At 37.9% G+C, this 14499-nt stretch overlaps 1 protein-coding gene across 1 annotated transcript in view; it reads right to left on the bottom strand.

The window, feature by feature from the left end:
- Window positions 1–14499, bottom strand: part of LOC123534967 (ubiquitin carboxyl-terminal hydrolase 30-like) — a 168958-nt gene that overhangs the window by 127741 nt on the left and 26718 nt on the right. Inside the window, exon 2 of the mRNA XM_045317470.2 lies at window positions 3163–3333. Coding sequence (XP_045173405.2) covers window positions 3163–3333 — 171 coding nt within the window. The remainder of the gene's footprint in view (window positions 1–3162; window positions 3334–14499) is intronic.

Below are 14499 nucleotides of genomic sequence, written 5' to 3'. Positions count from 1 at the left end.
CATCTCAAGTCATTCCTGGGATTTCCCGAGAACAGGACAATATATACTTTTATTTCCTGACATCAGGAAATCCCAGGACATTCCTGGAATTTCCAGGATAGCAGGACAGCATAGGTTCCTTTGAATTCTGGTGTCCTGTTTTTTTCCTGTTCATAGGAAAATCCTGGGATTGTCCCATTCTCATTTACTGGCGTGAAAAGTCCCAGGACTATCCCAGGAATTCCTGAGGTATTTTCAAAACATAATCCCAGGATAGTCCTGGGACTTCCTGGGATAATGCCAGGATTTCCTGTTCCATTTTCACACGGGCGAGATTTCCAATACCCAATTCAGACAAAAAAAGATAGGTAAATACCCAATTGCACTAAAAGCTTATCTGGAGCTCTGTATGAACATATTCTATAAATATATTTTTTGCTGCAATTTGTCCCCTGTGCATCTTCTCAGTAACATTATAAAGTATGTATGTATTTTACTATTCCATTTTACCATGCATGACATTTTGTCATTTTTATACTTTGAATAAGCAATGCATGTAAACTAAGTGATTTCAATGTGTTAGTTATGTTTAAAGTCACTTATTTTTCAATTAAAGCATTACATGCTGTTGAATTTTCATGTTTTTGTTGTGAAAATTTTCATTTTTGTAATTTTTGTATGGAATACACTTATCTGTTGATAGGATTTGTCTTAAAGCAGCATGCCTCCAGATTTGGCTAAAAAATAATATTTCTTTCAAATTGAAGTTTGGTCATATTATGAACATTAGAATATGAATTTTTGTTTCTAAAATATTTTAAAAGTTCCAAATCAAGAAAAAAATATGACCGCGCCGGGAATCAAACCCCGGACCACCGCGGCAATAAAGACATTTTCCCGTCATCGTAACCAATAGTGCTATAGCTGAAGTAGTGAATAATGACTTCAAAATATAGATATTTATAATCAAGACAGTTTACCTGCAGTAAAAACGTGACAAACGCTTTTCAATTTTCATCGTAAAAAGTAGTAAAAACAGCAAATTCTCATGTGTTTCCATAACATATAGTTTGTCAGTAATTAAGTTTTAAAGCCTTCTCAAGAAATATAGAATTTATTTCAAGATATCTAAAAAAAATTTTTTTTTGTGTTTGTTGTCAAACGATCTGGAGGCATGCTTAGCAGCTTTAAGTCAATCATCAATAGTCTTTTTATGAACAGACAACTAATAATGATTGAATATAACTCTGATTTTCAATATGTGTCCCCTGTCCACCTGTAAATTAACTCAATTATGAATTGACAATTTTAGAAATTAAAATTATTGAACATATTTTAAATTTGGCATGTAGTTTATAAACATGCAAAATGCGACAAAAAAATAAGTTTTATAATAGTATGTCAATTATTTTTCATTCAGCAACAACTTTTCTAAGTATAAAATTTTATTTTCATGTCAGATTTGTGCAGAAAGGGTGATTTAAAAACCAATGTTCACAATTATTTTGATTAAATAAGTTTCAAACCATACTCATGCACCTATTACTTATCATATATGTTGAAAAAAGTACTCCCATACATACTTCCTTGTCATAAAACACTACAGCATTCATCACCCATCTTACTGGAAATTCACTGAAATTTCGAATTAAAGGTTTAAATATTTTCTGATTGGTATTTCACAACGAAAGTTGAAGTATTTGCTATCATATAAAGTAGGTGACCATCATAAGAAATAGGTTTGAATTTTCAACCCCTTTGTCTCACTTTTGCTTCATTATTTTGAAAACCACCCACACGCATTTTTTCCATATTGCCCTATATCCATGTACCTTAAATTGTTTCATGACAAGATATCTTGTTCTTTATGAATTACTGCAGAATCCAATTCAATTTTAAAGTGTCAGGACTGTCTAATATTCAGATTTTTGAGTCCCTTTTAAATGGATGCTAGAATTACTTTGTACAATGGCCGTTATCATCATCATCATCATCACTTGACATAGAATTATGACAAATTACATCAGTCACCTGGCAATGTCCAACCAGTTAACTTTCATCCCAGATCAAAGAGCAATGCCGAAAATCAATAAAGGAAAATTTCCGAGACTGCTGATGGTCTCTTTGAAGTTTAACTGCCATGTGCTGGTGTTTATTTCAGGCTATTCATCAAAATGTGTCATAGATATCAGTTGTAACCTAAATAGGAGACAATTGAAGTGTGTTTTTTTTTTAATACTGAAAAAGTAGGATTTATATATAAGTAGCAAATTTATTACCGATCGGAAAAAAGGTTTTTAACTTTGACTTTGAAAAAACCAATTTGCAAATAAAATCTATTCATTTATTTTTTGTGCTGAAATTGTCGATATCATTGCGAGAATTAGTTCTATTGTCTTCCAACTTCGGAGCAAACAACTTACCAACTTAATTCGAGCTAAATGCATATACTTTTTTATTATCGGCAATTAGCGCCTTCTCAACATGTCAACTGGTCTGAATTACGGTTTTCATTTACAGACTCTCTAACACAATCAAACACAATGCTTTTTCACACTTCAAACATGACATCTAAAGAAATGCGACAGTTTTTAGGAGGCTGTCAATCATCAAGCGTTAAACTGCATTGATAAGTTACGGGGCGGAGCTAATCACATCATTAACTGAAGTTACGTCACGGTGTATTGATTTTGTTGTCCTTCGAAAATTTCGGAAGTGTCCATAAAAAATGGTGGAATGTGTATTGAAAAGTGTACACAATTGACATATATTGGATATTAAGGGTTTTAGAGGTGTACACAATTGACATATATTGGATATTAAGGGTTTTAGAGGTAAAGTCATCCTGTGAAATTCACTCGACCGGTTGGGCGTGAAGGTTTGATTTTACACTTGACCAATCTGCAAATCACTCGACTCGGGCTTCGGGCTGGCTTTTTAAGTCAAAGACTGCTTCCTGAGGGTATGGGTACCTGTCCCCAAAAATTGTCTAGTGCCCTGCTGGTAGTAACATCAGTCTAGTAGATGTACAAATGTATTATATATGTCAGCTGCACGCACACAAACACATGTACATGATGTGGCTTGTGACCAAGACATATTATATTGTGTACATTTTTAAAACTGAAACTGATTTATCATTAGATGATTCTTTTTTTTTGAAAATGGTTAAAATAGAAATACCGTTTAGTGTCCGCAGTAATGGCCTTGCTAAGCACTGTCTATGAGCATTTCCTGTATTCTTCAAGACAAATTCATTCAACCAGGATACAACAGATGGTGTGGCTGCCCAGGCTTGTACAACAACATTCATGAAACATGTGTTACCAAGGTTTTCTAAGCCTCTGCAGAGACCTGAAATCAAAGTAAGTCATGCTATATTTAGACGTTTTAAATAACTGGATAATTTCAAGTGTTTGTAAATTAAGCTTTAATTCAGAATTTTTAATATCAGTTCTGTACACTAAATGCTTAGAAAAAAGTAAGCAGTGGAATGGAGAACAAGAGCTGTCAGAGGACAGCTTATAACGCTTGACTAGTCAACAGCTCTGTCAACTGAATAAATATTAAAGACGAAAAGGGTGCCAAATTTTGTAAAAATGCAAAACAGAGTTAAGGAACCTGTAGAATATATGTCAGCTCATCACAGTAAGTTCTGGTTAAGTTTTGTATGTAAGGTACAGCTCAGTACCCTAAAATGGGAATGGAATGAAACTTCACACAATTTTTGGTTTAGTTTTGTATGTGAGGCTGTAGCTGGGAATGGAATGAAACTTCACACAATTTTTGGTTTAGTTTTGTGTGTGAAGTGGGCCGGAGGTTTAGTAGTAGCACGCTTGACTGTCAATCCAGAGGTTCGGGGTTCGAATCACGGTCCAGATACTGAGAATTTCTGAGATGCTCTTGTGTGTCTCACACCTAACTTAGTGGCCTTTACTGGTTCTTCCCAGGAAAGACAGCGTCGCGTGTATCGGTACTATACACCGGTCACGTTAAAAAACCAGACTGTTTATTAGAAAAGAGCTAGGCTAAGTTAGCGGGACAAGTCTGTATCTAAAAAGGATTTCTCTCCATCTGTTCTGGGGGCTTTATCTCACTTTGACCCTCTGGTCAGATCACTCTGCACCCTGTACGTGTAGCTGCATTTGCTATACGTCATAATCTTTAATCTTACTTATAATGTGATAGTAAACTTTTTTTTCTGATGGCTGATTTACCCTGTAAGAAAAAAATCTACGCTACAAATAAATACTTGTCTGTTCAGTGTATCTGCAAATTCAAAATATTTAGTTCTGTCGAAGTTGAAAATACAACCAAGGACTGTAAAGAAAACAATAATTCATTCCTGCTGCTAAGCACGTGCTAAAAGCTATGCCCCTGGAACCAATTATAAATGATTCTATCGATCTTTAACCTTAAACATATAAAATGCGTATAATCTATTAGTTTGACACTTGAAAAAGCTTCTAATATTTCTGAATTAAATGCACTAAGTCTTGCAAATGTAATATATTTAAGTCCTATATTCAAATCTATGAAACAAATAGCGCGGTAGTACCAGGGCTTTTTCCACCTGTCTCACGAGGCTGATCTTCTTCCAGGGGGACATAAAAATCCCTATTGACTTTGACATCAGAGTGTGACCTTAATCTTTTGAGCTAATGGTCTGGGTGTTGTGCATGACAAGTTGCCTTATTTTGGGAAACAGTTGTGCCAAAAAATATTAAAATGCCTTGATGGATGGCAGAGTTATGAACCACACAGAAGTAAAAACAAGAGGGTCATCATGACCCTGAATCGCTCACCTGAGTAATATGAGCCACATGTTTCAAATGGCTAACTGATGCTAAAATATTAAGAAAGTAGGTCAGTAGGTCACATTCATGGTAACTGAAAGTCACTTTTAATATCGGTGTGCAAAACTGTACATGTCATCCAAATTTCAAGGCTGTATCTTAACTAGAATGTGTCTGTAGGACACAGGGTGTGGCCCCCACTGGCACATTTGTCATTATACAGAACTACTACTAATGTTTCTGAACATTTTAAATCTCAAGGACATACTATCCAGGATTTCTCTTTTATGCCCATTGATAAAGTAACTAATCCTTGGAAAAGGCTATTAAAAAGAGACTTCCTGGATGTATCGTTTGGGCACTATGTCTCCACAAGGAATGAATTCAAAAATTCTGTATTAATGCCTTTCTAAAACACTTGTTATATACGTATATATCATTGCTGTGTATGTATTCCATAATCAGTTTTTACTGGTGCCTTTCCTTAATCATTGCACTTACACTGCATTTTTTCACCGGTATTTATGTATAATACTATGATTCTGTTTATGATTTTTACGCCAAACCCTTTGTTAAATTTTGACGTTGTCGTCATGGACGTCGTTTGACGTTGACGTCACTTCCTTCGTTGTGTTTATTTTGAACCCTGAAGAAGGCTAATGTAGTAGAAACGTTGGTTAAAAATAAAGTGACTTGTTTTTAAAAAGTTTTTGTAGTTTTGACTACTTTTAATACTTTTATCACAAATAAGGGGAAATAATTCAAATGTTTGAAGTCTTAATGGGGTATAGCCTCAACAAACATTTTATGAAAAGGATTCATTATTCTAGGCCATATACTTTTTGAGCTATAAGCATCACAAACAAAAACCCACTATTTTGGCTATTTCAAGGGCCATAACTCTGTAATAAGCACTAAGATTCTCAAAAAGAATGCCAAGTGCGCAAGGTCACATCATAATAAGACTCAAGCAAGTTTTCATGAATTTACATCAAATTCTTTTTTAACTAGGCACATAATTAAGTGAAAATGTTCATTTTTTTACTATTTCAGGGGCCATAACTCTGAAAATAGGGGGCAGAGGCAGACAAAAAATAGAAGGTATGCAAGTTCATATCATGATTAAGACTCATGCAAGGTCTAATCAATTTATATGTAATACTTTTTGAGCTAGGTGCTTCACAAGGTGAAAATGTGCATTTTTTGACTATTTCAGGGGCCATAACTCTTAAAATAGTGGGCGGACCCAATGAAAAATAGGAGGTGGGCAAGTTCATATCATGATAAAGACTCATGCAAGGTTTAATCAAATTATATGTATTACTTTTTGAGTTAGGCGCATCACAAGGTGAAAATGTGCATTTTTTCACTATTTCAGGGGCCATAACTCTGAAAATAGGGGGCAGACCCAGACAAAAAATAGGAGGTGCGCAAGTTCATATCATGATAAAGACTCATGCAAGGTTTAATAAATTCATATTAAATACTTTTTGAGCTAGGCGCGTCACAAGGTGAAAGTGTGCATTTTTTACTATTTCAGGGGCCATAACTCTGGAAATAGCAGGCGCAGCCAGACGAAAAATAGGAGGTGCGCAAGTTCATATCATGATAAAGACTCATGCAAGGTTTCATCAATTTATATATAATACTTTTTGAGCTAGGTGCGTCACCACGGTGACAACGGGACTTTTTTACTATTTCAGGGGCCATAACTCTGGAAATAGCAGGCGCAGCCAGACGAAAAATAGGAGGTGCGCAAGTTCATATCATGATAAAGACTCATGCAAGGTTTCATCAATTTATATATAATACTTTTTGAGCTAGGCGTGTCACGAACTTCGGACGGAGTGACAGACGGACGGACGAACGGACAAGAGCAAATCTATATGCCCCCACCACTCATGGGGAGGCACAAAAAACAAGAAAGTAGGTCAGTAGGTGAAGGTCACAGACAAGTGATCCCTAATCGCTTAGGGTAATTATAATTAAACAGTCTAGGAAATATGATCTGATAATTTTTTAAGTATTTTTTCCTTTTTAACTCATAATCATAACAAGTGAGCCCCGAGGCGGGGCGTCTTTTCACCCCAGGGGAACAATTTGAACAAACTTGTTAGAGATCCACCAGGCAATGCAACATACCAAATATCAAAGGCCCAGGCCTTGAACTTTCAGACAAGAAGATCTTCTTTTTTTTCCCTACATTGTATATAAGTCTATGTTAAACTTGGTATCCTCAGGGCAGGGCCTCTTTTCACCCTAGGGGCATAATTTGGACATTTTTGGTAGAGAATCACTAGGAAAGGCAACATACTTCATGTCAAAAGCCTAGGTCTTGCAGTTTAAGTCTACTGAAGTTTTTTTCCTGTATAAGTCTATGTAAAACTTGAGACCCCCCCCCCCCCCCACCCCAAAGGGCACAATTTGAACAATCTTGATAGAGGACCGTAAGATGATCTCACATGCCAAATATCAAGGCAGTTTTGGACAAGAAGATTTTTAAAGTTTTTCCTTTCGGTTGCCATGGCAACCAGAGTTCTGCATGGAATTATATTCTTTGAACAATTTTGAAAGGGGACCACCCAAGGATCATTCCTGTGAAGTTTGGTGTAATTCTGCTCAGTGGTTTTTAAGAAGAACATTTTTTTAGAAAATGTTGACGGACGCATGACGGACAACGGATATTGAGCGGTCACAAAAGCTCACCATGAGCCCTTGGCTCAGGTGAGCTAAAAACTATTAAACTTTGACCTCAGAGTGTGACCTTGAACTTTGAGTTAAGGATCTGAGTTGCATACATGTCGGTGTTTTTGTAAAAATCCAACCCCATAAAGTACACCATAGCTGTTGTTAATTTTGGCGAATCTGCGGCACACTTCAGATATACAAGTTGGCACATTGATGTTTTGATGATTAACTGATTAATTATCAATTCACACATACATGCAATTATCTTCTCAAACTGTCATCCAACATCAATAGCTGAATTGACAACACTGCCTAAACAGGTTACAATTTTATTCACAACCAGCGCCTAGGTAAACACATGCATCAAGAACCACTTCTTGACCTGCTTATATCATTACGGCATGCATGTGATACATCCCAGAAATGACATGCTCGTCCCGGTGTCCTGGACACTGTTGAAATGTCCCGGAAAAATAGAAATACAGGAAACAAATACAGTCGACATTGTATTAAGAGATCGCCCGAGGGACTGCTAAAAAGTGGTCTCTTAATGGAGTGGTCTCTTAATGAATTTCAGTCAGGTGAAGAGAAAAGCTATTTTTAACTGTTAATGTAACTGTATATATCATGAGCATACATATATGTATATAAATTTCACGAACTGAAAATTATAACTTCATAGTGCGTCAGTTCGACTGTTACAAAGGTTAATTGCATCTAGGCAGGTGCCCAGTGTACTCGCTAATTACACAGGTGAAGAAATACCCGGCAGGAATTTGGTACCAGGTTGCTTGATAGATACTTTTAAATATTTTACCTGTCGGGACTCCATTAAAGTGGTCGCTGGACGTTTAATAAACAAGAGGGCCATGAAGGCCCTGTATCGCTCACCTGACCTATTGACCTAAAGATCATCAAGATTAACATTCTGACCAAGTTTCATCAAGATATGTTCATAAATGTGGCCTCTACAGTGTTAACTAGCTTTTCTTTTGATTTGACCCCGTGACCTAGTTTTTGACCCAACATGACCCAGATTTGAACTTGACCTAAAGATCATCAAGTTTAACATTCTAAGTTTCATGAAGTTACAGTCATAAATGTGGCCTCTAGAGTGTTAACAAGCTTTTCCTTTGATTTGCCCCCATGACCTAATTCTTGACCCAACATGACCCAGATTCAAACCTGACCTAAAGATCATCAAGTTTAATATTCTGACTAAGTTTCATGAAGATATAGTCATAAATGTGCCCCTACAGTGTTAACAAGCTTTTCTCTTGATTTAACCTAGTGACCTAGTTTTTGACCGAAGCTGACCAGGTTTAAATTTGACCTAAAGGCTCAAGATCAACATTCTGACAAGTTTCTTTAAGATATGTATAAATGTGGCCTCTACAGTGTTAACTAGCTTTCCTTTGATTTGACCAGGTGAACCTAGTTTTTTAATCCTACATGACCAGATCAAACTGGACCTTAAGATCATCAATATTAACATCCTGACCAAGTTCATGAGTATAAGTCATAAATGCGCCTCTACAGTGTTAACAAGCTTTTCTTTGATTTGACTGGTGACTAGTTTTTGACCCAGATGACCCAATATCGAACTCATCCAAGATTTTATGGAGGGTAACATTCTGACAAGTTTCCATTAAGAATGGGCACAAAAATGTACTCTGAGTGTTAACCAAGCTTTTCCTTGAATTGACCTGGTGACTAGTTTTTTGAACCAGATGACCGATAATCGAACATCGTCCAGACTTTATGGAGGGTAACATTGGCACAAGTTCATTAAGATGGGTCAAAATTGTGACTCTAGAGTGTTAACAAGCTTTTCCATTGATTTGACCTGGTGACTGTTTTTGAACCCAGATGACCAATATTCGAATCGTCCAAGATTTTATGGAGGGTAACATTCTGACCAAGTTTCATTAAGATTGGGCCCAAAAATGTGACCTCTAGATGTTAAACAGTCAAATGTGTCGACGACGACGGAGACGGAGGACGGACGCGGACGACGACGGACGCGGACACAGGGTGATACTAAAGCTCACTTTGACCTTCGTGCTCAGGTGAGCTAAAAAAGTCGTTTAATGGAATAAATTTATGTACTGAAAATGTTCGGGAGGGATTTTGACCAGTCGTTTAATACAAAAATCGCTTAATAGAGGTGGTCGCAAGTACGATGTCGGCTGTAACAAGAGATCACAGAGTGATCTTGGCGCCCACCACTGAGTCATTTTTGAATGTTCCAAATTTCAAGACTAGCTCAAAATCCTAAAAGTAGGTAACTAATAATTATAACTAATAATTAAACCGATACCCTAAACAAGAGAGATGACATCATTAATGAGTTATATTCAATTATTATTTTTTTCTTATATGATACAAGAAGAGCTGTCACTAATGGTGACAAATGCCCCCGCAGTGCCTTGACCTTTGACCTGGTGACCTTGACCTTTGACCTGGTGACCCCAAAGACAGTAGGGGTCTTGTACTCAATAAGTAAGTACTATCAGCATGTGAAGTTTGAAGGTCCTGGGCGCAGTGGTTCGCGAGTAAAGTGCCTTCATGCAAAAAGTTAACGTTGTGACGAACTAACGGACGCTGAGGGGTAATAGGAAAATAATGAACAACTTAAATCATTATCTCATTAGTGTCTGCAGACTTTATGACCATTCTACAGGTTTGGCCATAAAAAAACAATTAACTACTTGGAGGGCCACTGGATATAAAATTATATTAGAAATCAAAATAAACAAAAGGCCATAACTCACTCAAAAATTGTTGTACCAGTCTGATTTTCAGGGGGCACAACTAGGGTATCAATGCATCATTCTGACAAAGTTTGGTCAAAATCCCCCCAGTAGTTTCTGAGGAGATGCGATAACGTGAAATTGTTAACGGACGGACGGACAGACCACGGAAGCAGAGTGATAGGCTAAAAATAAACCCCCACAAAAACTAGTTTTTTTGGTCTATTATTTGTTGAATTGTACGTTAATATAAGAGATCACAGAGTGATCTTCAAGGTGCCCACCATTGAGCCATTTTTTAATGTTCCAAATTTCAAGACTAGCTCAAGATCAAAATCAAGCTCAAAGTTATTTCGGTACACAAAACTGTGCATGTGGTTCAAATTTGAAAGCTGTAGCTTGAGAAATGTGGTAGTAGATCACAAGATCAATTTCAATGTCTAAGTTCATTTCGGTACATAAAACTATGCATGTGCTTCAAATTTGAAGCCTGTAGCTTGAGAAATATGGAAGTAGGTCACTAGATCAATCTCAAGATCAAATTTCATTTCGCAATACAAAACTATGCATGTGGTCCAAATTTGAAGCCTGTATCTTCAAAAATGTGAAAGTAGGTCACTAGGTCAATGTCAAGGTCAGTTTATTTCGGTACACAAACCTATGCACGTGGTCAAAATTTGAAGGCTGTAGCTACAGAAATGTGAAACGACGTCACTAGGTTATGATCAAAGTCAAAGTTCACTTTGGTACACAAAACTATGCACATGGTCCAAATTTGAAGGCTGTAGCTTAAGCAATGTGAAAGCAGGTCACTAGGTCAAAATCATGGTCAAATTTCATTTCGGAACACAAAACAATGCATGTGGTCTAAATTTGAAGCATGTACCTTCAAAATGTGAAAGTTTGTCCAACTAATTTGATGCGATCCTAGGAAATATTGAGATAATTTTTTCATATGGGCAATATCCCGACTTGTGTCAAACACTTGAAAGACCAAAATAGTTGAAGCAACTTCCAATGAAATTTTCATACTGCCGATGCTTTACATGATACAGGTTTAAATGCCGATTTTTTCATGAATTGGCCATAAATTCAAATAAAACTTACATGTATCATGGATTTATGTAAAAATTAGGAAGTGTCTAGCTGTGCAGTAACCGGACGCCTAGCCTGCATTCTAGCCATCGGGTAATTTAAATCTATGTATGTACTGTACACGCTTAACGTTTACAGAGTACAGTACGCCAATATGCCCAAGCGATAAAATCAATAACTTTACACGACCGTGTACTGTGATTTATCCTCCATTATTTTGGTCATTCAAAGTTTTGACGTTTAGATTGCCCCATCACAAATATAAAACAATCTGAATGTCTAGACTCGTTTAACCTATGCTCGACTAGATTTACATGTATTTTTCTCAGAGCAAATTAAACAAGAGGGCCATGAAGGCCCTGTATCGCTCACCTGACCTATTGACCTAAAGATCATAAAGATTAAAATTCTGACCAAGTTTCATTAAGATATGGTCATAAATGTGGCCTCTAAAGTGTTAACTAACTTTTCCTTTGACTTGACCCGGTGACCTATTTTTTGATCCCACATGACCCAGATTCGAACTTGACCTTAAGATCATCAAGATTAACATTCTGACTAAGTTTCATGAAGATACAGTCATAAATGTGGCTTCTAGAGTGTTAACAAGCTTTTCCTTTGATTTGGCCTGGTGACCCATTTTTTGACCCCACATGACCCAGACTTAAATTTGACCTAAAGATCATCAGGATTAACATTCTGACTAAGTTTCATAAAGATACAGTCATAAATGTGGCCTCTCGAGTGTTAACAAGCTTTTCCTTTGATTTGACCTATTGACCTAGTTTTTCACCCCATCTGAACCAGATTTGAATCTGACCTATAGATCATCACCATTAACATTCTGACCAAGTTTCATTAAGATATGTTCATAAATGTGGCCTCTGGAGTGTTAACTAGCTTTTCCTTTGATTTGACCTGATGACCTAGTTTTTGATCCTACATGACCCAGATTCAAACTGGACCTTAAGATCATCACGATTAACATTCTGACCAAGTTTCATGAAAATACATCATAAATGTGGCCTCTACAGTGTTAACAAGCTTTTCCTTTGATTTGACCTGGTGACCTAGTTTTTGACCCCAGATGACCCAATATCAAACTCGTCCAAGATTTTATTTAGGGTAACATTCTGACCAAGTTTCATGAAGATTGGGTCCAAATTGTGACCTCTAGAGTGTTAACAAGCTTTTCTTTTGATTTGACCTGGTGACCTAGTTTTTGACCCCAGATGACCCAATATCGAACTCGTCCAAGATTTTATTGAGAGTAACATCCTGACCAAATTTCATTAAGATTGGGCCAAAATTATGACCTCTAGAGTGTTAACAGTCAAATTGTTGACGACGACTGACAACGGACACAGGGCAATCACAAAAGCTCACCTTTGAGCACTTCGTGCTCAGGTGAGCTAAAAATGACAAGGTTTTGGAAAATGTTTAGTTTCTGAAGTGACCTACTTTTACTGGTAAATTTCCACCCAAACATTTGACTGACATTGATCTTGATAAAATATAGTTCGGTTCGAACTTTAGGCTGCTAAACACTAAATTTTAAAGTGACATTATCCTATGCTCGACTAGACCGATTTCTTTTTTTAGAGGTAATTGTAAAATCAAACAAACAAATATTTTTATGCTCAAAACTTCATATTTTCTAGTTTTGTTTTCAGATTTGAAAACCAATAAGTTTCAGACTTTCAAACAAGAGATAGAAACACCTACCTGAACAGCAGGATTAAGGAACACTGGTAAATGGTGTGTCTGCAATATCCATCAAGTAATTTAACAAGAAATCAAACTATTTCAACAATTAAACAAACCTAAACTTAAGTCAAATGTCGATAACATTAAAAGTTTTTTAAACATATTGTCTTATTTTAACAGTTTTAACAAACAGTTTATTCCTCTGTGCATTTACTGCAGCATCAGGATGAAGCAGTCACCAGACTTAGATCGACCTCTGTTTGCACATAATATTATGTAGGAAGGCATTCATAGTGAAACCAACGTTCACAAAAGTCAACCCCCACCCAGTAGAAACCTTCCCTAGTAGACAGCATACACACTTGGCACAGTACACTGTCATCTTCAGCTGGAGTGGGTGAGTCTGAGGTGTGGAGTGGGTGAGTCTAGAGTGGGTGAGTCTGGGGTGGGTGAGTCTGGAGTGTGGGTGAGTCTAGAGTGGGTGAGTCTGGGGTGTGGAGTGGGTGAGTCCGGGGTGTGGAGTGGGTGAGTCCGGGGTGTGGAGTGGGTGAGTCTGGGGCGTGGAGTGGGTGGGTCTGGGGTGTGGAGTGGGTGAGTCCTGGGGCGTGGAGTGGGTGGGTCTGGGGCGTGGAATGGGTGAGTCTGGGGCGTGGAGTGGGTGAGTCCGGGGCGTGGAGTGGGTGAGTCTGGGGCGTGGAGTGGGTGAGTCTAGGGCGTGGAGTGGGTGAGTGGAGTGGGTGAGTCTGGGGCATGGAGTGGGTGAGTCTGGGGCATAGAGTGGGTGGGTCTGGGGCGTGGAGTGGGTGAGTCTGGGGCGTGGAGTGGGTGGGTCTGGGGCGTGGAGTGGGTGAGTCTGGGGCGTGGAGTGGGTGAGTCTGGGGCGTTGAGTGGGTGAGTCTGGGGTGTGGAGTGGGTGAGTCTGGGGTGTTTGTTTGTTCATTTGTGCCCTTTTTTCCAGTTCATGCCTGTTTCTGCTTTGGGCTAAGATAAAGAGAATTATCGGAACATAGTACAGATCGAGCTCTTTTATAACCTTTTTGCCGTGGCTTTGGTACTGCTAAGTTTGAAGAGGGCTCTAACAAGATATTGGCAAGTTCCTCAGACACAATGCCTAACTTGACAAGATTGTTTTGTTGTATTGCAGGATGAGACTCAGCGGAAGTAGATAGTGTAGGAGAGCAATCATCTGTCTTCGAAGATGAGGGGACTAGAGCCTTGACTGCAGATTGATTGCAGGGAACTATTCCTGTACACTTGAATGCATTTGAAACGGACTGTTCTGTGATTTTGTTAAGAGCTTGGTGAAGGATCTTTGGAAAAAGGCTTCTGGGTAAAGTTTTCATCCCCAAATATCCAAGCTGAACAGCCAGTTCGTCTACACGCTGCTTCACAATATGGAAATACCCAGCATCCTGAGGTTGAAGTAGATGTGACATATGGGCTGGGATATACAGCAAATCTACTCTGTTTTCTCTTGCAGC

Source organism: Mercenaria mercenaria, chromosome 12 (genome assembly GCF_021730395.1).
Source record: "Mercenaria mercenaria strain notata chromosome 12, MADL_Memer_1, whole genome shotgun sequence".
Classification (NCBI taxonomy): Eukaryota; Metazoa; Mollusca; class Bivalvia; order Venerida; family Veneridae; genus Mercenaria; species Mercenaria mercenaria.
This window is presented reverse-complemented; position numbering and strand designations above follow the sequence as displayed.